The 27,975-nt window shown below is 36.4% G+C and overlaps 2 protein-coding genes across 2 annotated transcripts in view; one reads left to right on the forward strand and one right to left on the reverse strand.

Moving 5' to 3' along the window:
• Positions 1-858: 858 nt before the first annotated feature.
• Positions 859-27,975, forward strand: part of LOC123528615 (ras-related protein Rab-43-like) — a 38,959-nt gene continuing 11,842 nt past the window's right edge. Inside the window, exon 1 of the mRNA XM_045308459.2 lies at positions 859-1,128. Coding sequence (XP_045164394.2) covers positions 931-1,128 — 198 coding nt within the window. The 5' untranslated portion in view covers positions 859-930. The remainder of the gene's footprint in view (positions 1,129-27,975) is intronic.
• On the reverse strand, positions 18,580-27,942 carry LOC123528614 (uncharacterized). The gene is made up of 2 exons (XM_053522202.1): positions 27,700-27,942; positions 18,580-20,239 (listed from the first exon to the last, which is right to left on the reverse strand). Exons 1-2 carry the CDS (start codon positions 27,875-27,877, stop codon positions 18,651-18,653), a joined length of 1,767 nt encoding a protein of 588 aa, XP_053378177.1. The 5' UTR covers positions 27,878-27,942; the 3' UTR covers positions 18,580-18,650.

Genomic DNA, 27,975 nt, shown 5'->3' on the forward strand with positions numbered 1-27,975 from the left:
TTACAAACTCATTCACACACGTATTAATGTCATTTTTATCATTTATTACCATTATTTATCATGTATTACCATCGTGGAAATACACAAGAATAGTTATTATGTGGCGCATCTAAACGGATATTAGTTTGAATAAATTTTAAAATCGCGTGATCCCGAAGGATTTCCGACCGATTACGGAAAAGCGATAACACGAAAGTAGGACAAAAAAAACACCAATGTCAGTCTATTTTGAATTCAAGGGAATATAGCACGGCTATCGTAATGTTTTAGTAGTATATTTCAAAATGTGTAGTCTTTTATAAGAGTTGTGTTGTTTTATTTGTCTTTATTTAGCACCTTTAACAAAAATATGCCTATAAACAAAATGCACCCAACATTCAATCTCAGTAACTTTTTAGTGCTTTAAATATAAACAATTTTTGCATCTCTGTGCCATGGATGTTTGTTATTAATAATAAATTCAGTTCTCCGGCGACTTGATGCTCCGCATCAAAATTTTACTTGTTTTCATATGATGACATGTGAAAAATAACACAACAAGCAAACATTTAAAATGTATAGCAGAATGTCAGTCTGCAAGCCCAAAATGAATGAAATGAAAATGTAATTGTAGCCTATATCTACAATTTAAGTATAAATGAATAAAAAATATCTACCTACTCTCTATACCCTAAACTATGCTAAGGCACTGTAATTCAGTTTGTGGAACTTATTAAAAGAGAAAACATCAAGATGAAAATAAGATGAAGGTACTCAGTGGTACGGAATAAGCACGATTTAGTGTTCCGCAATCAGGAGGTAAAGAAGTAAATATCACGAGAAAAATATGCTTATGTACCACAAAAGGAAGTCAATTAACTTCCGGTTATATGTCAATTTTCTATTTACATTTTATGACACATCAAATGTGCCTAGTTTCTGATTGAACAAATGGCTTTTCATCCCCATTCAGACGCGGACGAGACGTTTGATTATTTGTTTAAAATTGTTTTAATTGGTGATGCCGATGTGGGTAAAACTTGTGTCGTTCAGAGGTTCAAATCTGGAACGTATGTGGAGAAACATGCGAGCACGATAGGTGTCGATTTCACCATGAAGACCCTTCAGATTGATGGGAAACTTGTGAAGGTATTGAAAGAGAAACTACAATCTAAAGAAATGCTAAATTAAAAAAAGTGTTCTGGTTGGGAAATTTACCTTTAGTTTTACCCTTATTATCCTGACAGGACCAGTTTCTGGAGTCCGGACACATGAAATTTACCCCTTTATTTCGGCGTTATTCACGTAATTGTTTCATCTGGATCATTTGGATGTTTGTTCTTTTGATATCGACATTATAGGATAATTCCCGTTTTCTGGTATTAACCACCAATAAAGGCCCGTTCCTGGTTTTACGGTGAGGGGGGTATCGGCCATTACGCTACATGGCGGTAGTGTTTAGATTATCCTTTTTTCAAGTTTTAAACAAAGAAAATGAATAAAAAAAGTATTGCAGATTATCATTAAACATTGTTGTAATTAAGATGTAGCAAAAATATCCTCAAAGTTTAATTTATTTTTGAAATTTTATCTTTTATCTTACACTGCCGCTTCCGTGGCTCGATACTGAAGGTGTGAAATTATTTGCATTTTCCAGGTAAACAGATTATTTTTGCAAAAAAATTGTTGCCGAGGTTGTAGAATAGTATTTCCATTGTGAGAAAGTAAGAACTTTCCTAAATCCTTATCTTCTGGCAAAAATAATCGCTAATACCGTCTTTATATCAGTTAATCTTGCCAGCCCCTCTGACCCTATTTACGGAAATACCGGAAAACGGGATTTATCCTATAATGTCGATATGGTCAATATCTACAACAAACCACTGTAATATGAAAAAGGCAAAGCCTCTGAGCGAGCATAGCTTAAACGACAAACTATTCACTGCTCAAAATAATTCGCAAGAACCTATTCACTTGAAAAGATTTTTTTTTTTTTTTTTTTTAGGGGGCCTCCGTGGCCGAGTGGTTAAGGTCGCTGACTTCAAATCACTTACCCCTCATCGATGTGGGTTCGAGCCTCACTGGGGGCTTTGAATTCTTCATGTGAGGAAGCCATCCAGCTGGCTTATGGAAGGTCGGTGGTTCTACCCAGGTGCCCGCTCGTGATGAAATAATGCACGGAGGGGCACCTGGGGTCTTCCCCCACCATTAGAGCTGGAAAGTCGCCATATGACCTATCATGTGTCGATGCGACGTTAAATCCAACCAAAAACAACCAAAAACAAAAAAAAAATTTTTTTTAGAAAATGTAGTGTCATCATACCTGTAACAGCGAATAACATACATTGCAAAATTTATGGAAAGCCGGTGTCACGGTGACGGCATTACCTATGTGCCACGTTCATGTGGCTTTGTGCTTATTACTGACATTTTTTCCATTTTCTGGCCAATGCTTGATCTTTCAAAAGAAAATAATGTTTTTTGTCTACCAACTGGAAATCTTTCTTGCATTTTTTTTGAGTGATGGATAATATTCAGCAATCAAATGAAGTTCACTGCGAACAAAGCATTTCCTGTGAGCACCTGTCCGCTAGGGTGTGCTTTTCATAAATAAAAGCAAAATTGAAATTATTTCCATAACATAACTTTTTAAAAATAGAGATACCTAAGTGAATATAGAGATTGTAACTCAAATATGAAATTAAAAAGACAAAACAATTTTTTCCCTACTTTGACGGAAGTAGAAAAAATGGCGGCACCCTGACGTCAACGAAGATTTTTCAGCTACATCACTTTGCTTCATTCGGCACACTTTTGTTATATTCGCCTACACATTGCCGTAATTCGAGCTATGCTCGCTATTACAGGGCTGTAAAATGTTAGGTTTTATGATGATAGGAGAGATTGTGTGTTTATACAAATCTGTATTATTTTCTTCTATTGTTAGACATTGATCTGGTAGGCAGACGCCAAACATCCATGTTTCTGTGATAATTGTTGAAGGAAATAGCTTGGGGTCCAGTAACCGGACCTCTAGACTCCGGGTTTAGAGGTCTGGTAATCAATATACATGTACTGTTTTTTATACATATGCACTTTTATGTACTTATTTTTAGTACCTGTGTATAAGATAATTGCTGGGAAAAGCATTGATTAGTTGTCATAAATTTGCCGTTATTACTTTTTTTGTAAACATTTTACTTATAAAAATAATTAATAGCTCTCACTCGGGTTGGAGGCACATTGAATATGAAGTTTAAACTGAACAATTTTCGTTAGTTACCATTATTAATGCAAGCACAGAAACAAACAATTTATGAACACAATCCATGTCTAAAATAAAAAGAGCTAATTACTATAAACAATTGATCAAACTGGTGATAGTATTTTTCTCTGGATTAAAGAATTATAAATACTTCTCTGTTTCATGTCATTTACAACATTTGTTTTTAGCTCACCTGTCACGAAGTGACAAGGTGAGCTATTGTGACCGCTTGATGTCCGTCGTCCGTCATCCGTCAACAATTTCTAAAAAATCTTCTTCTTGAAAACCACTGGGCAGAATTACACCAAACTTCACAGGAATGATCTTTGGGTGGCCCCCTTTCAAAATGGTTCAAAGAATTGAATTCCATGCAGAACTCTGGTTGCCATGGCAACCGAAAGGAAAAACTTTAAAAATCTTCTTCTCAAAAACCAGAAGCCCTAGAGCTTAGATATTTGGTGTGAAGCATTGCCTAGTGTACCTCTACCAAGTTTGTTCAAATCATGACCCCCGCCCCAGGGGTCACTTGATTTTACATAAAATCTTCTTAAAAACCAGAAGCCCTAGAGCTTAGATATTTGACATGTAGTGGACCTCTACAAAATTAGTAGTGGACCTCTACAAAATTTGTTCAAATCATGACCCCCAGGGTCAAAATTGACCCCGCCCCAGGGGTCACTTGATTTTACATAGGAAAATCTTCAAAAATTTTCTAAAAAAAAACAGAAGGCCTAGAGCTTAGATATTTGACATGTAGCATTGCCTAGTGGACCTCTACAAAATTTGTTCAAATCATGACCCCCGGATCAAAATTGACCCCGCCCCAGGGGTCACTTGATTTTACATAGGAAAATCTTCAAAAATTTTCTAAAAATAAACCAGAAGGCCTAGAGCTTAGATATTTGATATGTAGCATTGCCTAGTGGACCTGTACAAAATTTGTTCAAATCATGACCCCCAGGATCAAAATTGACCCCGCCCCAGGGGTCACTTGATTTTACATAGGAAAATCTTTAAAAAAATTTTAAAAATAAACCAGAAAGCCAAGATCTTAGATATTTGACATTTAGCATTGCCTAGTAGACTTCTACAAAATATATTCAAATCTTGACCCCCGGGATCAAATTGACCCCGCCCCATAAGGTTACTTAATTGTAGATAGAAAAATCTTCAAAATTTTCTAAAAATAAACCAGAAGGCCTAGATCTTAGATATTTGACATGTAGCATTGCCTAGTGGACCTCTACAAAATTTGTTCAAATCTTGACCCCCCAGGGTGAAATTGACCCAGCCCCAGGGGTCACTTGATTGTACATAGGGAAATCTTCATAAATTTGCTAAAAATAAACCAGAAGGCCTAGATCTTAGATATTTGATCTGTAACATTGCCTAGTAGACTTGTACAAACTTTGTTCAAATCATGACCCCAGGGTAAAATTGGCCCCGCCCCAGGGGTTACTTGATTGTACATCGGAAAATCTTCCAAAAAATTTCTAAAAATCATCAGTTTGACATTTTAAACATGTAGCTCATATTACTCAGGTGAGCGATCCAGGGTCATCTTGACCCTCTTGTTAATTTCAAACAACGGAAAAAAAGGAAAGCATCTCATGTTTTTGATAGATTATTGTTGTCTTGTCTCTGTAAATACATGTACAATTCTCAGTATTTATATTTATTACCAGACTTCTAGACAGCCTTAAAAGGGGACAAAGTGGTGTACAACTCCTATTTGAAGTGAGAAACAAGAGGGCCATGAAGGCCTTGTATCGCTCACCTGACCTATTGACCTAAAGGTCATCAGGATCAACATTCTGACTAGGTTTCATTAAGACATGGTCATAAATGTGGTCTCTAAAGTGTTAACTAGCTTTTCTTTTGATTTGACCCAGTGACCTAGTTTTTGACCCCACATGACCCAGATTCGAACTTGACCTAAAGATCATCAAGATTAACATTCTGACAAAGTTTCATGAAGATACAGTCATAAATGTGGCCTCTAGAGTGTTAACAAGCTTTTTCTTTGATTTGACCTAGTGACCTAGTTTTTGACCCCACCTGACCCAGATCTGAACTTGACCTATACATCATCAAGATCAACATTCTGACCAAGTTTCATTAAGATATGGTCATAAATGTGGCCTCTACAGTGTTAACTAGCTTTTCCTTTGATTTGACCTGGTGACCTGGTTTTTGATCCTACATGACCCAGATTCAAACTGGACCTTGAGACCATCAATATTAACATTCTGACCAAGATTCATGAAGATACAGTCTTACATTGTAAATGTTGCCTCTACAGTGTTAACAAGCTTTTCCTTTGATTTGACCTGGTGACCTAGTTTTTGACCCGAGATGACCCAATATCAATCTCGTCCAGTATTTTATTGAAGGTAAAATTCTGACCAAGTTTCATTAAGATTGGGACAAAATTGTGACCTCTAGATTGTTAACAAGCATTTCCTTTGATTTGACTGGTGACCTAGTTTTGACCCCAGATCACCTAAATAATATCAAACTCGTCCAAGGTTTTATTGAGAGTAACATTCTGACCAAGTTTCATTACGATTGGGCCAAAATTGTGACCTCTGGAGTGTTAACAAGCTTTTCCTTTGATTTGACCTGGTGACCTAGTTTTTGACCCCAGATGACCCAACATTGAACTTGTCCAAGATTTTATTGAGAGTAATATTCTGACCAAGTTTTATTAAGATTGGGCCAAAATTGTGACCTCTAGAGTGTTAACAGTTGAATTGTTGACGTCGGACGACGGACACAGGTCAGTCACAAAAGCTCACCTTTGAGCACTTCGTGCTCAGGTGAGCTAAAAAATTGACAAGACAAACCAGTGTATGTTTACTGTAACAGACTGATATATGTTTGAATTCCGGCTCGTGCTGGAGGTCCCTAGCATTAACCAGGGATTTTACTCACAAAAGAAAAGAAAAAGAAATTGATAATTCACAACATTATTAAATGTATATTACTATGCCAAGTATTTACAAACTAAAAAGTTAAATGATTTAATTAATCCATTTTTCTAAAATGCAAAAAGACACAAAATGGATTAAACAACACTTGTGCAGCTACCAGTCTCCTCCTGAGACACATGGCTTCGAGTATATGTAAACACTGTTCCCACTTGATTACCATCTCGTAAATCTCAATTGGTCGTAACACTTGGAACTCAACACAACAAGGTTAGGCTGTTTAAAAAAAAATAGTCAGTGGTCCGTTTATTTTGCTCAGTATACTAGTAGCTGAAACTGAAAGATCTGTGAAGTACATAATACTGGAATACCAGTTACACAAAATGGAAACAATTATCAATTAGAAAAAGCCTCTTTGGGTTGAATAAACTTTATATATATTGCAATAGCTATTTAGGTGATTTAATTATTTCATTAAATTTGGATAAATATTGAGAACTACACATGTAAACTTTTTTCTCCATTTAAAATCAAGTAGATCTCGTTAAATTGTTCGACTTCTGCTGATTAGTCAACAGTTTTATTTAGTTCAAATTGTCTTGGTCTATTGGATTTTAATAAGTAATTCAAGTTTTAATCTAGTCAGACTTGTTCATTCTGTATTTTAACTTTGGTCAGATCATGTGTAAAAATTAAGTTTTCTAAAAACAAAAAAAGCTTTGTTCAAATTACATTCTTCATTTTTAGATCACTCACTGAAATCCTGTAGAAATTGGAGAGGATTTTTGGAAACATAGTCGAAGTTTTCAGTTACTTTAAAATTTATCTTTATTGTTAAAAAATTGTACAAAGTTCATGATGCCTTCATCAGAAAATAAAAAGTCATGTCAACAGACTGTAAAACATAATTATAAACAAGTCAGAGGATTCGAAAGTCACAAAATGAAATTCCTTTCGACAACTCTAACAATGCTGGTTCTCAGCTTGCCAATGCAATTGCAATTGCTCTCACAGAAAGCAAGGTAAAACAATCTCAATGGGATTTGATGGCTTCAGTCTTCTTTGTTTTTTTTTAGTGTTTGGCAATGTCAGCAAATGAAGTGACCATTGAGTAATTTTATAACAAACAAGAGCTGTCTCCATAGGATGACACATGCCCCCGATGGCACTTTAAATGAATAGTTATGGCCGATGTTCGAGTTTAGGACCTTTGACCTACGGAGCTGGGTCTTGCGCGCGACACGTTGTCTTACTGTGTCACACATTTATGCGTAGTAATTTTAAAATCCATGCATGAATGACAAAGATATGGACCGGACACGCCCATCAGTCCACTATCATGAAAAAAGACCTTTAACATCTAAGTGTGACCTTGACCTTTGAGCTACAGACCTGGGTCTTGCGCATGACACATCGTCTTACTGTGGTACACATTCATGCCAAGTTATTTGAAAATCCATCCATCGATGACAAAGATATGGACTGGACACGCCCATCAATGCACTATCCCTTAATGTCTAAGTGTGACCTTGACCTTTGAGATACGGACCTGGGTCTTGCGCGCGACACGTCGTCTTACTGTGGTACACATTCATGCCAAGTTATTTGAAAATCAATCCATCGATGACAAAGATATGGACTGGACACGCCCGTAAATGCACTATCCCTTAATGTCTAAGTGTGACCTTGACCTTTGAGCTACGGACCTGGGTCTTGCGCGCGACACGTCGTCTTACTGTGGTACACATTCATGCCAAGTTATTTGAAAGTCCATCCATTGATGACAAAGATATGGACCGGACACGAAAAATGCGGACAGACTGACAGACCGACAGACAGACGGTTCAAAAACTATATGCCTCCCTTCGGGGGCATAAAAATAAATTGGATACTGTCTATGCGCTATCCAGTGAAATCAAATGTGATTAGAACAACTGAATGCTCACTTGATTTACCAGTTTTAAGATAAAAAATAGATCAAATATGCATAAGTACCGGTAATCTATATTGATACAGACAAATGTACAGATGAGAATGGTAGGTTTGAGGCCATCTACATTGGACCAGGAAACCCCTTCTGTTTTTCCAATTGTTGTTGGACCTTTTAACAGTATCAAAACATTGAACTATATCTGTACCTTGACTTGTGCTTTTAATTTGTGCAATTTCCAGACAATTAAAATGAAACATCAACAAGTTAATTTGTGCATATTGTTCGGAGTTCCATGTTTGATATGTTTTTTGAGAACCAAATTTGCCTCTCTTTTTAAGCTCACCTGAGCTCAAAGTGCTCATAGTGAGCTATTATGATCACCATGTGTCTGTCGTCAGTTGTGCGTCGTCAACAGATTGACTATTAATTCTCTAGAGACCACAATTTTAGCCTAATCTTAATGAAACTTGGTCAGAATATTACTGTCAGTAAAATCTCGCATGATTTTGTTATTGGGTCATCTGGAGTCAAAAATTAGGCCACTATGTCAATTAATCGGAAAACCTTGTTAACATTCTAGAGGCCACATTTTCTGTTTGATCTTCCTAAAACTTTATCAGAATGTTTGTCTTCCATAAATCTGGGTCATATGTAAAAGTAGGTTACCAGAGTTCAAAAACTAGGTCACTATGTCAAATAATAGAAAAACCTTGTTATCTCTCTACATGCCAAATTTTCTATTTGATCTTCTTAAAACTTTGTTTAAATGTTTGTCTACAAAATCTAGGTCAGTTTCAGTACTTGGTTACCTGAGGTCTTGAACTAAATCACTAGGTCAGGCCATAGAAAGACATTGTTCCTACTCTAGCAACCACATTTACTTTATTTTGGTCTTCATAAAACTCCTGCCAGAAATTTTTATCTCTTTAAAATCTAAGTCAAGCTCAAAGCTGGGTTACCTGTCGTAAAGATCTTTATCTAGGTCACTAGGTTGAATCATAGAAAAACCTTGTTAACACTGTAAAGGTCACATTTTCTACTTGATCTTCAGAAGACTTTTTCAGAATATTTCTCTTGATGAAATCTTGGTCAAGTTCGAAACTGGATTATCTAGGTCTGGGTCAAATCATCTTGGACAGAATGTTTGTGTGTTTAAAAATTTGGAACAGATATGTAACTGGGTTACTTAAGAAAAAGCTAGATTATAAGGTCAGATCACAGAAAAAGCTTTGTTAACACTTCAGAGGCCACTTTTTCAAATTGATTATCATAAATACTTGTAAAAAAATGTTTGTCTGTATGAATTCTTGGTCAAGTTCAAAAGTATGATATGTAGGGTCAAAAACCATGTCACTAGGTCAATTCTTTGAAAAACTTGGTTAAGGTTAAGTTCTGCAGTTCAGATAAAAAAATTCTACAATGTAGAATTTGATTAAACCCTTTTTCATAACTGTAGAATATACTTAGATAATTTTGCAATTAAAAAAATAGGGTTCAACCATTGTGTGCTCAATTTTTAGCTCACCAGAGCACAAAGTGCTCAAGGTGAGCTATTGTGACCGGTCATTGTCCGGCGTGCGTCAACATTTGCCTTGTTAACACTCTAGAGGCCACAGTTATGACCCAATCATTATGAAACTTGGTCAGAATATTTGTCTTGATGATCTCTAGGTCAAATTCGAAACTGGGTTATGTGGGGTCAAAACTCTAGAGGCCACATTTATGACCCTATCTTCATGAAACTTGATCAGAATGTTTATCTTGATGATTTTTAGGCCAGGTTTGAATCTGGGTCTATGTGGGGTCAAAAACTAGGTCACTAGGCCAGATCAAAGGAAAATCTTGTTAACACTCTAGAGGCCACATGTAAACTTTGAAACTCATGAGAATTGGTCAGAATGTTTTTCTTGATGATTTCTGGGTCAAGTTTGAATCTGGGACATGTGGGATCAAAACTAGGTCACCCAGTCAAATTAAAGGAAAAGCTTGTTAACACTCTAGAGGCCACATTTATGACCCTATCTTCATGAAACTTGGTCAGAATGTTTATCTTGATGATCTTTAGGCAGTGTTTGAATCTAGATCATATGGGATCAAAAACTAGGTAACTGATCAAAGGGAAATCTTGTTAACACTCTAGAGACCACAATTTAAGTTTGAAACTCATGAGAATTAGTCAGAATGTTTACCTTTTGATTTCTAGGTCAGGTTTGAATCTGGGTCATGTGGGGTCAAAAACTAGGTCACCCAGTCAAATTAAAGGAAAAGCTAGGCCACATTTATGACCTATCTTTATGAAACTTGGTCAGAATGTTTATCTTAATGATCTCTAGGCCAAATTTGAATCTGGGTCATTTGGGGCCAAAGACTAGGTCACCCAGTCAAATGAAAGGAAAAGCTTGTAAACACTCTAAGAGGCTATATTTATGACCGTTTCTTCATGAAACTTGGTCAGATTGTTTATCTTGATGATCTCTAGACCAAGTTTGAATCTGGGTCTATGTGGGGTCAAAAACTAGAGCACTAGGTCAGATCAAAGGAAAATCTTGTTAACACTCTAGAGACCACATTTTAAGTTTGAAACTCATGAGAATTGGTCAGAATGTTTGTCTTGATGAAATCTAGGTAAATTTGGAATCTGGGTCATGTGGGATCAAAAACTAGGTCATCTGGTCACATCAAAGAAAAACTATGTGTAGGTTACATAGGTGCTGCATTTTTCAATGGATACTCATGAAATTTTATCAGAATGATCTTCTTAATGAAATCTAGGTCAGGTTCGAATATAGGTCATCTGGGGTCAAAAACTAGATCACCTGGTCAAATCAAAGACAAACCTTGTGTATGAAATAGGGGCTGCATTTTTCATCTGATATGCATGAAACTTGGCCAGAATATTTATCTCCATAAAATCTAGGATGAGTTTTTATCTGGGTCACATGGGGTCAAAAACTAGGTCACCAGGTCAAATCAAAGAAAAAGCTTTTTTTACATGCTAGGGGCCACATTTTTATTCAATCTTCATAAAACTTGGTCAGAATGTTTGGTAACATGAAGTCTTGTATGATTTTGACTAGGGTCATGTATGGTCAAAAACTAGGTCGCTTGGTAAAATCAAAGGGAAAGCTTGTTTACACTCTAGAAGCCACTTTTTTGCTCCAATCGTCACGAAACTTTGTCAGAATGCTTGTTTTCATGAAATCATGGATGAATTCTAATCAGGACCATGTGGGTTCAAAAACTAGGTCACTAGGTCAAATCAAAGAAAATGCTTGTTTACACTCAGGCCACATTTTTGCTCCAATCTTAATGAAAATTGGTCAGAATATTTGTCTCCATGAAATTTCGGTTGGGTTAAAGATTGGGTCACGTTGGGTAAAAAACTAGGTCACTAGGCCAAATCGAAGACAAAAACACTAGAGGTCACACTTTTGCTCCAATCTTCATGAAACTTGGTCAAAATGTTTATCTCCTTTAAAACTCAGACGAGTTTGAAACTGGGTCATGTTGTGTCAAAAACTGGGTCACTAGGTCAGACATGTTTGTTATGGTGTGTTCTCTGGTGAGCAACCTAGGGCCATCATGGCCCTCTCGTTTGCTGGACTGATTTGAAAAAAATTGACCACACACAAATTTTCATAATGAGACTGTCTATGGGAAAATCACAATCCTGATAACATTTGTGCAAATAGAATTTTTTCTACATTGTAGATTTTAATGATTAATGAAACTTCTCATAATTGTTAATAAACATATGGCTTATGAAATGAGATCCATATATTTCAAGCTGATTTTAAGACATTTTTGGAGTTATTTAACATGTAAAGATTTTTAATGTCATATTTTAACTTTCTTTCGGCTTGTATTTCACAATTAAATATGAACAGGCAGAAAAAAAATCAGTATTGTACCTTTTAAATTCCCTATTGTACCTTCCGTATTGTATGCTGCCAGACTACTTTCATTAATATGCACAACCTGACACAGTTCTATACAGTAAATAGCGCACATAAAAACTTCACTTAGTTCCATTTTAATATCGATAAACATGGAAGATTTCGTTCAATAACAAATCAACAAACAAAAAGGTAGAGGTATATAATAAAAGGGTCATTTATAACAGTAGCTAGATCTGGGATTTTGTATTTGGCTCTTGTGGATTTTGCAAAGTCGGATCACACTCGGCGCTTGCATGCCTCGTGAAATCCACTCGAGCCAAATACAACACCCCAGATCGAGCTACTGTTACAAAATGTATAATAACCATATTTTAGGTTTATCAAATGTATGGAACAACCTTAATAATCAACCTGATTTACCGTGGCCAAATTAGATACTATCTTATCTTTGGTAAGAACTAGGCCAGGTGAGCAATACAGGGCCTTCAGGGCACTCTTGTTTTGGAATTCATGGTATTATTCTATCAAGAATTTTCAGAGAGTATGATTAAAGAGAATCTCAGATTTGAAGTGTGATTTATATGTTTATTTTATCATTCATGTGCAGATATTCTTCCAAAAAAAATTTAAATATTTCATCTTACATTCTGTTAGAATTATTGTTAACACAAGAGCTACCTTTCATTTGTTGAGATCTTTTATATTCATAAGCAGGACTCAGATTTTATTCTAGGCTATCAAGATAAATGACATTCAGCCATAATTTCTGGTGAAACAAACAGGAGAACAAAGAACTACCTTAAACGATGCAAAAAAATCACTTCAGAAAAATTAAAATAGGAGCAGGAAGTGGACAAAAATCCTATTGATTAGCAGTCAAAAATAAAGGAAATTAAATAAGAGGAAGTAAAATGTAAAATTGTTGTGAAAGTAAACAATTAAAATTGATACGGATGTAAACATAGTATTATATTAATCAGATAAATAAAAAAAGACATCCTTATATGGCAAATGTTTGTATCCAAACAATGAATACCTGTTAAATCTGATCTAAAGCTTGGGTTGATTATGTTACACTGTGGTAACCATGCACATTGAATTCATGCTGTAATTCTTGTGATAAAAAATTCACAGCATGATGATACATTAACAAAATTAAACTGTTTTTAGCTTGAATATTCGAAGAATAAGTAGAGCTGGCGTCACACTTGAGTGGTTAAGTTTTTCGTACCAGTCCACATTTTGAGAAAACCTTTTGAGATAAAGCTTTGAAACTTTCAGCACTTGTGAACCATCATCATATGCAGTTTTAGGCAAGAGAACGTAACTCTATCAAAGATTTTGTCTGAATTATGGCCCCTTTTAACTTACAAATCTTGGTTAAGTTTTTCGTACCAGTTCATATTTTGTGTAAACTGTTTGACATATGGCTTTGAAACTTGTATCACTTGTTCATTATAACAGTCTGTATCTATAGGCAAGAGTACATAACTTTGTCAACTATTTCAGCTGAATTATGGCCCTTTTTGGACTTTGAAATTGGCATCTGTAGGCAACTCTGTCTAGTAATTTGGCTGAATTTTGGCCCTATTTGGACTTGGAAATCAGTGCAGTTTTCATACAAGTCCAGATTTTGTCAAAACTATTTGAATTGTAGCTTTCAAACTTTGAACACTCGCTTATCATCATGATTTCCATCAAGGCAAGAGTACATGACTCTGTCAACTATTTTGGCTGAATTATGGCCTTCGCCCTCTTTGGACTTGAAAATTGGTTCAGTTTTTGTACAAGTCCACGTTTTGTCAAAGCTGTTTGACATGTGGTTTTGAAACTTTGAACACTTGTTTATCTTCATGATCTCCATCTGTAGGCAAGAATACATAACTCTGTCAACTATTTTGGCTGAAATATGGGCCCTTTTTGGATTTGGAAATCAGTTAAATTTTTCATACCAGTCCATATTTTGTCTAACCTTTTGTCATATGGCTTTGAAACTGACCACTTGTTTACCATCAAAGTCTACATATGTAGGCAAGACTACATAAATAGGACAAGGACTTTGGCTCAGTTATGGCCCTTTTTTGACATAGAAATTAGTTAAGTTTCGCATATCATTCCATATTTTGTCTAAACTGTTCGATACTGTAGAATCATTAAATTTCGGGGGCATGAAATTTCGTGGTTTTGGTAAAAACGGCAATTTCATGGGGATATTAATTCGTGGATATCAACTTTTGAACATAAAAATGAATGGGAATTTTACTTGTTTGTTGGGATCAATTTTCTTGGATTAACTCAACCACGAAATCCACGATAACTAGGCCCCCACGAATATTAATGATTTCACAGTATGTGGCTTTGAAACTTTGAACACTTGCTTACCATCATGGTCACACATTGCCATATAGTGCAATACTTATCCAGTTCCACAAATACAGGTACATGTACATTGTTTGTCTTGTCTATTTTTATGCCACCAAAGGGAGGCATATTAGTTTTCAGCTGTCTGTCCGTCCGTTCGTTCGTTCTTTAGTTAGTTAGTTCGTTAGTCACAACATTAACTTTTTGCATGAAGGCACTTTACTCGCAAACCACTGCACCCAGGACCTTCAAACTTCACATACTGATAGTACTTATTGAGTATACCACCCCTACTGACTTTGGGGTCACCAGGTCAAAGGTCAAGGTCACAGGGGCCAACATTAACTTTTTGCATGAAGGCACTTTACTCGCGAACCACTGCACCCAGGACCTTCAAACTTCACATACTGATAGTACTTATTAAGTACACCACCCCTAATGACGTTGGGGTCACCAGGTCAAAGGTCAAGGTCACAGGGGCCAACGTTACCTTTTTGCATGAAGGCACTTAACTCACGAACCACTGCACCCAGGACCATCAAACTTCACATGCTGATAGTACTTATTGAGTACACCACCCCTACTGACTTTGGGGTCACCAGGTCAAAGGTCAAGGTCACAGGGGCCAATGTTAACTTTTTGCATGAAGGCACTTTACTCGTGAACCACTGCACCCAGGACCTTCAAACTTCACCTGCTGATAGTACTTATTGAGTAAATCATTCCTACTGACTTTGGGGTCACCAGGTCAAAGGTCAAGGTCACAGGGGCCAACAACTTTTTGCATGAAGGCACTTTACTCGCGAACCACTTCACCCAGGACCTTCAAACTTTACATGCTGATAGTACGTTATGAGTACACCAACCCTACTGACTTTGGGATCACTAGGTCAAAGGTCAAGGTCACAGGGGCCAACGTTAACTTTTTGCATGAAGGCATTTTACATGCGAACCACTTCACCCAGGACATTCAAACTTCACATGCTGATAGTACTTATTGAGTACACCACCCCTACTGACTTTGGGGTCACCAGGTCAAAGGTCAAGGTGCTGCGGGGGCATTTGTCACCATTAGTTACAGCTCTTGTTCTTCTTTTGTTTGAAGTTCTGTGGTAATATACCCCCTACTTACATCAATTCTTTGAATAGTCGAGCGCACTGTCAACAGACAGCTCGTGTTAAAAGTTGAGGTCAGTACTGAATCCCCAATATTATTTTGTTTTCTTCAAAAATTTCAGACTTTTTATGCTCCCCGAAGGGCAAGCATATAGTTGTCGCTTTGTCCGTCCTTCCGTCCGTCACATTTCTGTCCGGAGTATAACTTGAAAAGTATTAATGGCATTTCATTGAAACTTCACATAATTATAGAGGCTATGAGACTAAAGTGCATTTTCAAAGAATCATAACTCTACCTTACCTAGTTTTTGAATTATCTCCCTTTATCAAATATGGCTTGTCTGAACCATTAATTGAAAAGTATTAATGGCATTTCATTGAAACTTCACAAAATGATAGAGGCCATTGACGGGAAGTGCATTGTCAACGAACCATAACTCTACTTTACCTAGTTTTTGAATTATCTCCCTTTATTATACAAAATAAGGCTTGTCCGGAGTATAACTTAGATAAAATAGTAGAGGCCATTGACAGGAAGTGCAGTGTCAAAGAACCATAACTCCACTTAACCTAGTTTTTGAATTATCTCCCTTTATTATACAAAATAAAGCTTGTCCGGAGCATTACTTGAAAAGTATTAATGGCATTTCATTGAAACTTCACAAAATGATAGAGGCCATTGACAGAAAGTGCAGTGTCAAAGAACCATAACTCTGCCTTACCTAGGTTTTGAATTATCTCCCTTTATTCAATTTTCTTCTTTTTATTATCTCCATTTTTAGCTCGACTTCTCGAAGAAAAAGTAGAGCTATTGCACTCGCCCCAGCGTCGGCATCTGAGTGTCGGTGTCGCCGTTGATTAAAGTTTTTGATAAAGTCAAATATCTCTGTTACTATCAAATCTTTTGACTTGAAACTTAAAGTAGTTATTTACTATCAAAGTCTACACCAGGAGAAATAATCCCCATAGCTCTGTTTGCATTTTGACAGTTATGCCCTTTTTAACTTAGAATTTTTTGGTTGAAGTTTTTGATAAAGTCAAATATATCTGTTACTAACAAAGCTTTTGACTTGAAACTTAAAGTAGTTATTGACTATCAAAGTCTACACCAGGAGAAACAATCCCCATAACTCTGTTTGAATTTTGACAGAGGTATGCCCCTTTTTAACTTAGAATTTTTACTGGCAATGCTCTAATTCTGAGTCAAGCACTGAGAAAAGTCGAGCGCGCTGTCATCAGACAGCTCTTGTTTTTTTTGTTTCTAATATGTTATTCCCCATATTGGGACAAGCACATGCATCTGGGAGCATCATTCGGTTTTACCGATTCCTCGTTTTTAAAGATTAGTACCTGCTAATTAAACCAGTTACTGACATTTATTCTTGTCTTAAGATCTGCAACAAGATCAAACACAGTAGGGGGTATATTGTTTTGCTGTTGTCAGTGTGCCTGTCTGTTGGTAGCAATCTTGGTTTCAGATAATAACTAGAGAACAGTTCCGGCTACATTAGTCAAACATCATTGCCTGTGGTAAATAGATGACCCCTTTGGTTTTGGGGGTCTGTAGATCTAAGATCAAAGTCACAGTACCCTTTGAAACTGGTAATAGCTTCTTAGCAATAACTGAAGAATGCTTGGACCTAAAGAGGTCAAATTGTACATAGACAGTGTGGGATAACTGAATGTCACCAGGTTACTAGATGATCTCTATAAAGAGGTCAGTATGGCAAAGGTTAAAAGTCATACATGTACTTACCTTAAGAATGAAAACAGTTTCCAATTAATAACTAGAGAATACTTTGGCCTAAGACTATCAAATTTAGGGCTTTAATTGATTGGGTCTTAGGCATATCGACAATGCTGAATAACTGATAAATCGGAAGGCAAATATCGACGATACATATCGATATATCGATTATAAAGTTAGATTAACAAGCTGTTTGTTCATGTGCATGCTATATACCTTCTTGTTATAAGTTAATGTTATTTTTTTGTTTTATTGCCTACTTTTCATATTACTCAATACTGTTTGATTGTGTTGTATTTGTATTTATGAAATAAATAAAGATTAATAAAGACTGCTACGGTACAAGTTTAGACATGACCTTTTTAGACAACTTCTGTTACTTAGGCCACATCTTTGCAGGCAGAAAAGTTACTTAGAGTGTTTATCTGGACAGATTTTTTTTCATGTAAAATATCGATTTTTAAAAATGGGAATCGATAATCGATCAACAAAAAATATCGTTGATATATCGATATCGTTTCTATCAATGACAGCCCTAATCAAATTACATATGATGATTTCCTGTCAGTGAGACAGAAGATGAACCTTAATATTTTAGGTCACAATATGCTAAATAGTTTTCCCTATATATTCTATATAAAACTGACCTTTTTTAAAGAGCTGCCAAAAATAGCTAGACCCATTTCAGAGAACAAATCCTTACCTCATTTTAAAGAGTTATAAAACTAATATAAAATGAAGAGAAAAGTAGGGGTCATGGATCTTCTAAGAGAGATTTCTATGGTCACATTTGCTTACTGTAAACTGACATCAAAATCACACTGCTGTGACCTGGAAGTACTACTCATACTAAAATTGAGCTTGACTTCACCAAATACAACCTGCTCTCCCATTTTTCCTACCAAAATGTCAAAAATACATCCACAATGAAATTTAAACAGAAACTAGCTTCAATTTAGACCTCAGTTGCCATGCCAGGTGAAAAATTAGTGTTCAAATACCTGGCAGCCATTACGCGGCTAGACCAGATGGCTCCCACGCCGGTTCCTTTAGAGTAGTTAGGCCTTTAGGGTCAGTAGATTTAAACATTCACAGTAACAAGAGGATGAGTTGCATGCAAGACTGACTGCTATGCCAAAGGTCAGGGTCATACTTAGAGGTCATTCCAAAGAAGTACCTATACCATAAATGGTTAGGTCGGGTACTCTGTCTCGGTTATGAAGGCTATATAGAAAGATATATTAAAAACTAAACCCTTTAATAATGACTGAACCTGGGATAGAGCTTCATTAGGTACGTGTACATGTAGGATAGGATAGTACAGGCAGATTACAAACAATGGACAATAATGAATATCAGCTTTTTACTTGTAATATCTTGCCAAAGAAAATATATATACAGAGAGATTCAGCAAACTTATTTATAGATACAGATCAGAGAATTTGTCTAAAATGTATTCTCCTACAGCTTCAGCTAGCCAACCTTTCGACACAAAACTTTCAACCACACTCTTCCTTGTTGGAATATTGATGTTTTGATCAGTAAATTTATTTGAGGTTGCCACAGTCTCTGTTGACTGAGTTCCTGTCACATAAGTTGAGGTTTTCAACCGTGCTCCATTATTTTCATTTTTTAAATCTAATTTCCTACAATGAGAACTGTTTTCATTATCAGAGTCTTGGTCCAGTTTCAGTCCATCCCAGTTTAATGGTTCATTTTCCTCAGTATCAAGTTCATCCCACTTCAATGGAACATTTCTATCATTTTCAAATTTGGCTCGCTCTCCTGATGTACCTGAGTTGTTTTCAGCATGAACTCTTTCTTGTGGCTGCATTTCTTCATCAGTTATGTCATCCCAACTTACTGGTACAATTCTGTCTGCTGTGTTCATATTAGGTTCTTCAGTTACCTCATTCATTTGTTTGATTTCTTTCATGTTACTCCTAGTATCAGAATTTTCTATGTTCTTTTGACAATTTTTTACAGACTTCATGTTATTTTCTACTTCACCTAGCTTCCGTCTTATTTCAGTAGAACTAACATCCTCAAGTTCCTCCTCAATCAAACAGAATTCTGAATTAGATGCAAGGTCTTCTTTGTAGTCCTTCAGATAGGCTTTTCTAACAATATCTGTTTTACCCTTACGACCAACACAGACAGTTAAATACTTGTTTTTTGAATGCCACCTCCAGGTGCCATTATTACACACAGCCTTATCTGCACCAATAACTACTGCAACTTTAGCATGTAACCAGTTTTCCCACTTCCTCACATTGTCCCCGCAGTTATGGGCAGAAGAAGTAGTTGTGTAGTGCGTCTTGATCAGTTTGTGTCCCTTACATGCTAACTCACATAATTTTATTCGATGCTCAGCTTTGATACACTCCTCACCTTTTCGTTTACACTTTTTTTCAACGTAACTGTCAGGGGCAACAGCAAGTCTTGCTGCAACAACATTATAGTGTGAGTTCTTCTCAAGCCATGAAATGGCTGTATCTAACAACTGGATGTGCCTAGTGTTGACGGGATTAAATGAGCCACCTAGGCAAACAATCAAATCCACTTTACCGTCCTTGTGAACCGGCTGCTGTGTTTTCATGGTATTTAGTTCTTCACAATAAGCACCATCAACTTTTCTACCTGAAACATTTCCAACTTTGTCATCATTTTTGTTTCTATCATCTGTGGAAATGGCCTCACCTCTTGCAGGTTTTTCTTTTTCAAGACCTTTCTCCGAACCATGGAATTCATCCAGTAAAATATGCCTGCATATAGCTTCATCCGAAGGTCTGTATACACGTTCCACTGGAGTGATAAGCTTATCAAGTTCATTTTTAAGTACATGCTGTCTTTGTTGTTTGACAAAATCAGTGATGTCTTCTATATGTTGTACAAACTGCTCGTGGAATCTCTGAAGAGGGATACCCTTTATGCCAAGTTGTACTGCTCTTCTTCTCTGGTTTTCACCTTTAGGATCATGGTCAGGATCCCACTGGATACGCACATTACCTATATAATTAAAATTAGCACAGGATTATTGTACAGACCCAAATGTATTTGTATGTTATTAGGAAGTTTATGTAAATAACTGTATCACAAGCCTTGAACATTGGAAAGCCCAATGGAATTGAACTAACAACAAATAAATGGTAGAATGGAGAAACTAAGAAATGACAAACAAATAAAATTATTGCATTAATATGTTTTTACATTATTTGCAGATAATGAATTTAAAAGAGTGTCAAAATAAGCTGGAAGCTTACTAGGACCCCATTGGAAAAAAGTTGAAAAACTTTAGTGGGTTATCCTGTGGTGTATATATGTCTCTAAGCTTACTTATTGACTAGCTTGATTTCCTTTTATGTGATAATATTTGTATCAAACAACCATAATGACCTTTGTGATAATTAACTACCTGTGATATTTTTGTGATAACCATGACATATAATATTCACGAATAAATCTTTCCTTTCCTTTCATTTACTAAATCTTGTAATAAATGCAAGTATGTCAGTAAAATATTGTTTAAACCAAACAACTACTATAAACAAGAGGACCATGATGGTCCTGAAACGCTCACCTCTTCCCACATGAGCCAGTTTTGAGTATGACGTCGTTTTTTCTATTATTTGACATAGTGACCTAGTTTTTCAGCTCATGTGACCCAGTTTTGAAATTGACCTAGATATTATCAAGATAAATATTCTGACCAATTTTCATGAAGATCCATTGAAAAGTATGGTCTCTAGAGAGGTCACAAGGTTTTTCTATTATTTGATCTATTGACCTAGTTTTCGAAGGTACGTGACCCTGTTTTGAACTTTACCTAGATATCATCAAGGTGAACATTCTCACTAATTTTCATGAAGATCTCATGAAAAATATGGCCTCTAGAGAGGTCACAAGGTTTTTCTATTTTTATACCTACTGGCCTAGTTTTTGACCCCACATGACCCAGTTTCGAAACTGACCTAGATATCATCAAGGTGAACATTCAGATTAATTTTCATGAAGATCTGTTGAAAAATATGGCCTCTAAAGAGGTCAAAAGAGTTTTCTAAATTTAGACCTGCTGACCTAGTTTTTGACCGCAGTTGACCCAGTTTCAAATCTGACCTAGACATCATCAAGATGAACATTCAGACCAACTTTCATACAGATCCCATGAAAAGTATGGCCTCTAGAGAGGTCACAATGTTTTTAGCTCACCTGTCACAAAGTGACAAGGTGAGCTTTTGTGATCGCGCGGCGTCCGTCGTCCGTGCGTCCGTAAACTTTTGCTTGTGACCACTCTAGAGGTCACATTTTTCATGGGATCTTTATGAAATTTGGTCAGAATGTTCAGCTTGATGATATCTAGGTCAAGTTCGAACTGGGTCACGTGCCATCAAAAACTAGGTCTAGGTCTAAAATAGAAAACCTTGTGACCTCTAAGGCCATATATTTCACAAGATCTTCATGAAAATGGTCAGAATGTTCATCTTGATGATATCTAGGTCAAGTTTGAAACTGGGTCACGTGTCAAAAACTAGGTCATAGACTAAAAATAGAAAAACCTTGTGCTTCTAGAGGCCATATTTTTCATGAGATCTTCATGAATATTGGTCAGAATGTTCACCGTGATGATATCTAGGTCAAGTTCGAAACTGGGTCACATGGGGTCAAAAACTAGGTCATTAGGTCTAAAAATAGAAAAACCTTGTGACCTCTCTAGAGGCCATATTTCTCAATGGATCTTCATGAAAATTGGTCAGAATGTTCAGCTTGATGATATCTAAGTCAAGTTCGAAACTGGGTCACGTGGGGGTAAAAACTAGGTCAGTAGATCTAAAAATAGAAAAACCTTGTGACCTCTCTAGAGGCCATATTTTTCATGAGATCTTCATGAATATTGGTCAGAATGTTCATCTTGATGATATCTAGGTCAAGTTCGATACTGGGTCATGTGGGATCAAAAACTAGGTCAGTAGGTTTAAAAATAGAAAAACCTTGTGACCTCTCTAGAGGCCATATTTCTCAATGGATCTTCATGAAAATTGGTCAGAATGTTCACCTTGATGATGTCTAGGTCAAGTTCGAAACTGGGTCACGTGCGGTCAAAAACTAGGGCAGTAGGTCTAAAAATAGAAAAACCTTGTGACCTCTCTAGAGGCCATATTTTTCAATGGATCTTCAGGAAAATTGGTCAGAATGTTTACCTTGATGATATCTAGATCAAGTTCGAAACTGGGTCACGTGGGGTTAAAAACTAGGTCAGTAGATCTAAAAATAGAAAAACCGTGTGACCTCTCTAGAGGCCATATTTTTCATGAGATCTTCATGAATATTGGTCGGAATGTTCACCTTGATGATATCTAGGTCAGGTTCGAAACTGGGTCACGTGGGTCAAAAAACTAGGTCAGTAGGTCTAAAAATAGAAAAACCTTGTGACCTCTCTAGAGGCCATATTTCTCAATGGATCTTCATGAAAACTGGTGAGAATGTTCAGCTTGATGATATCTAGGTCAGGTTCGTAACTGGGTCACGTGTGATCAAAAACTAGGTCAGTAGGTCGAAAAATAGAAAAACCTTGTGACCTCTCTAGAGGCCATATTTTTCACAAGATCTTCATGAAAATTGGTGAGAATGTTCACCTTGATGATATCTAGGTCAAGTTTAAAAGTGGGTCACGTGCCTTCAAAAACTAGGTCATTAGGTCAAATAATAGAAAAACCTTGTGACCTCTCTAGAGGCCATATTTTACAATGGATCTTCATGAAAATTGGTCAGAATTTTTTATCTTGATGATATCTAGGTCACATGTGCTCAAAAACTAGGTCACTATGTCAAATAATAGAAATAACGACGTCATACTCAGTTCAACACTGGGTCATGTGGGGATAGGTGAGCGATTCAGGACCATCATGGTCCTCTTGTTTTATTATTTGACCTACTAACCTAGTTTTTTAAGGCACGTGACCCAGTTTCAAACTTGACCTAGATATCATCAAGGTGAACATTCTGACCAATTTTCATGAAGATCCATTCAAGGGTATGGCCTCTAGAGAGGTCACAAGGTTTTTCTATTTCAAGACCTACTGACCTAGTTTTTGATCGCAGTTGACCAAGTTTCAAACTTGACCTATATATCATCAAGATAAACATTCAGACCAACTTCCATACAGATCCCATGAAAAATATGACCTCTAGAGAGGTCACAATGTTTTTTCATTATTTTACCTACTGATCTACTTTTTGAAGGCACGTGACCCACTTTCAAACTTGACCTAGATATCATCAAGGTGAACATTCTGACCAATTTTTATGGAGATCCATTCACAAGTATGGCCTCTAGAGAGGTCACAAGGTTTTTCTATTTTTAGATCTACTGACCTAGTTTTTGACCGCACATGACCCTGTTTCGAACTTGACCTAGATATCATCAAGATGAACATTCAGACCAACTTTCATACAGATCCCATGAAAAATATGGCCTTTAGAGAGGTCACAAGGTTTTTCTATTATTTGACCTACTGACCTAGTTTTTAAAGGTACGTGACCCACTTTCGAACTTGACCTAGATATCATCAAGATGAACATTCAGACCAACTTTCATACAGATCCCATGAAAAATATGGCCTCTAGAGAGGTCACAAGGTTTTTCTATTATTTGACCTACTGACCTAGTTTTTGACAGCACATGACCCACTTTCAAACTTGACCTAGATATCATCAAGATGAAATTCTGACCAATTTTCATGAAGATCTCATGAAATATTTGGCCTCTAGAGAGGTCACAAGGTTTTTCTATTTTTAGATCTACTGACCTAGTTTTTGACTGCACGTGACTTCGTTTCAAACTTGACCTAGATATCATCAAGATGAACATTCAGACCTATTCATACAGATCCCATGAAATGTGGCCTAAGAGGTCAGAAGGTTTTTCTATTATCACCCTGACCTATTTTAGGCACGTACCCAGTTTCGAACTTCCTAGATATTATCAAGTGAATGTTGACCAATTTTCATGAGATCTTGACATATGGCCTCTTAAGAGTCAAAGTTTTCTATTTTTAAACCTACTGACCTAGTTTTTGAAGGCACGTGACCCAGTTTCAACTTGACCTAGATATCATCAAGATGAATTTCTGACCAACATTCATAGACCCACAAAAAATGGACCTCTAGTTGGTCACAAGCAAAAGTTTACGGACGTCGATGACGACGCCGCGCGATCACTAAGCCACCGTGTCACTTTGTAAGTGAGCTCAAAATACCTGGTGTACGGCCCTCAACACGAATACCATACGAGCGCCTTTTGCAAATTTCTAGACGTCAAACCCGTCCTGTCAGAAATGCAATCTACTTGGTTCTTTTTCGTGCCATTTGATCTGTCATCATCATAGGAATTGGTTTGATCCAGTCATTCTGGTACAACTGTATTTAGCCTGAAAAATTAAATGATCACATCTAATACGAAATTACCATATACAGTACCGTGCACTCATCTTCGGGGCAACAACCACCTTTTTACCTGTAATATATAGATATCAAATATGTGTTATAACTGTCAGCAGGGGAACAATAAGGTAGCAGACCTGTAAGACCTCCGCCATTTCAGTATAAATGTTCTTGTAAGGCAATTCTGCATTCCTCAGATGTAAATGTAGTTTAAACACATACACAACTTTGCACTTTACGTAATAAACTGTGAGCTCAGCAATCCCCAAGTAGATTAATACTATTGTCGATATAATATTCCGAAATTATACTGTCCACTACCTCTAAAGAAATACCTTACATTGTTTTACCCGTTCCTTCCTTGGTCTCATTTTTTACTACTCAATTGACCTTAGCTCAATTTATACAATAAGCTGTAGATCTGTTATCAAACTTTCTTAAATCAAAGAAACTTGTTTAAAGCCGTATTTTTGTTGTGTGTGATATGATCTGATCTATTTCTATTTAGTTATAAAGAGATCACAATGAACTGTGATATCAAATTTGTGTGATAAAATACTGTTTTGTTTGTAATTTGTTATATGTCAAAATTAATATTATCAGAATAAATCAAATCAGATCAAATAGTTTGTATATTTAGGCTAAAATGAAACTCAACTACCTGAGACTGTGTCTGTACAACTGACTTAAATCGAAGTGCTTATATTTTATATGAACATAAATATCAGAGTTGATCACTCTGCCTAAACAAGTTTGCATTTCAAAGAGTTCAATTTTTAGCTCACCTGTCACAAAGTGACAAGGTGAGCTTTTGTGATAGTGCGGTGTCCGTCGTCCGTGCGTCCGTCCGTCCGTGCGTCCGTCCGTAAACTTTTGCTTGTGACCACTCTAGAGGTCACATTTTTCATGGGATCTTTATGAAAGTTGGTCAGAATGTTCATCTTGATGATATCTAGGTCAAGTTCGAAACTGGGTCACGTGCCATCAAAAACTAGGTCAGTAGGTCTAAAAATAGAAAAAACCTTGTGACCTCTCTAGAGGCCATATATTTCACAAGATCTTCATGAAAATTGGTCAGAATGTTCACCTGATGATATCTAGGTCAAGTTCGAAACTGGGTCACGTGCCATCAAAAACTAGGTCAGTAGGTCTAAAAATAGAAAAACCTTGTGACCTCTCTAGAGGCCATATATTTCACAAGATCTTCATGAAATTAATCAGAATGTTCACCTTGATGATATCTAGGTCAAGTTCAAAAGTGGGTCACGTGCCTTCAAAAACTAGGTCAGTAGGTCTAAAAATAGAAAAACCTTGTGACCTCTCTAGAGGCCATATATTTCACAAGATCTTCATGAAAATTGGTCAGAACATTCACCTTGATGATATCTAGTCAAGTTCAAACTGGGTCACGTGCCATCAAAAACTAGGTCAGTAGGTCAAATAATAGAAAAACCTTGTGACCTCTCTAAAGGCCATATTTTTCATGGGATCTGTATGAAAGTTGGTCTGAATGTTCATCTTGATGATATCTAGGTTAGGTTCGAAACTGGGTCACGTGCGGTCAAAAACTAGGTCAGTAGGTCTTAAAATAGAAAAAAATTGTGACCTCTTTAGAGGCCATATATTTCATGAGATCTTCATGAAAATTGGTCAGAATGTTCACCTTGATGATATCTAGGTCAAGTTCGAAAGTGGGTCACGTGCCATCAAAAACTAGGTCAGTAGGTCAAATAATAGAAAAACCTTGTGACCTTTCTAGAGGCCATATTTTTATATGGGATCTGTATGAAAGTTGGTCTGAATGTTCATCTTGATGATATCTAGATGAAGTTCGAAACTGGGTCATGTGCCATCAAAAACTAGGTCAGTAGGTCAAATAATGAAAAACATTGTGACCTCTCTAAAGGCCATATTTTCATGGATCTGTATGAAAATTGGTCTGAATGTTCACTTGATGATATCTAGGTCAAGTTTGAAACAGGGTCATGTGCGGTCAAAAACTAGGTCAGTAGGTCTAAAAATAGAAAAACCTTGTGAGCTCTCTAGAGGCCATACTTGTGAATGGATCTCCATAAAAATTGGTCAGAATGTTCACCTTGATGATATCTAGGTCAAGTTTGAAACTGGGTCACGTGCCTTAAAAAACTAGGTCAGTAGGTCAAATAATAAAAATACCTTGTGACCTCTCTAGAGGCCATACTTTTCATGGGATCTGTATGAAAGTTGGTCTGAATGTTCATCATGATGATATCTAGTTCAAGTTTGAAACTGGGTCAACTGCGGTCAAAAACTAGGTCAGTAGGTCTAAAATAATTAAAATCTTTTGACCTTTCTAGAGGCCATATTTTTCAATGGATCTTCATGAAAATTGATCTGAATGTTCACCTCGATGATATCTAGGTCATTTTCGAAACTGGGTCACATGCAATCAAAAACTAGGCCAGTAGGTATAAAAATAGAAAAACCTTGTGACCTCTCTAGAGGCCATATTTTTCATGAGATCTTCATGAAAATTAGTGAGAATGTTCACCTTGATGATATCTAGGCAAAGTTCAAAACAGGATCACATACCTTCGAAAACTAGGTCAATAGGTCAAATAATAGAAAAACCTTGTGACCTCTCTAGAGACCATATTTTTCAATGGATCTTCATGAAAATTGGTCAGAATTTTTATTTTGATAATATTTAGGTCAAGTTCAAAACTGGGTCACATGAGCTCAAAAACTAGGTCACTATGTCAAATAATAGAAAAAACGATGTCATACTCAAAACTGGGTCATGTGGGAAGAGGTGAGCGATTCAGGACCATCATGGTCCTCTTGTTTTAAAAAGAAAACATACCTTTTAATGAAAGTTCCTATGACACTCAGTTTTCAGTTACAGATGAACTCAGTTTCTTATTAATTATTTATTTACATAGTTTTCTACATGATTTGATGACAAATCAAAATTTTGATGATATACTTACCATATAAAGCAAGCACAAAATTTTGACCAATTAAACATTAATTACATAATTATATAATACCTCCAAATTTTCCATTCTGTACAGCATAATCAGCTATTTCAGGGCAGAAAGCTTGATACACTACAATACATTCCTCGTCATACTGTGCCATAATGTGCCGTCCCATTGGTGGCCAGTGTAAACGACATTGTTCCTTATAATTTTCAGTTTTTAACATAAACTTACGTGCTTCAGCCATTTTCACAACTAAACATTCTCACTGTTATTATCTACTTTATACATCATGTACACATTGGAATTGATATATCTATAAATAGATATTAGGTATTTCAGAGG

The sequence above is a fragment of the Mercenaria mercenaria genome, chromosome 13 (genome assembly GCF_021730395.1).
Source record: "Mercenaria mercenaria strain notata chromosome 13, MADL_Memer_1, whole genome shotgun sequence".
In the NCBI taxonomy this organism is placed as follows: Eukaryota; Metazoa; Mollusca; class Bivalvia; order Venerida; family Veneridae; genus Mercenaria; species Mercenaria mercenaria.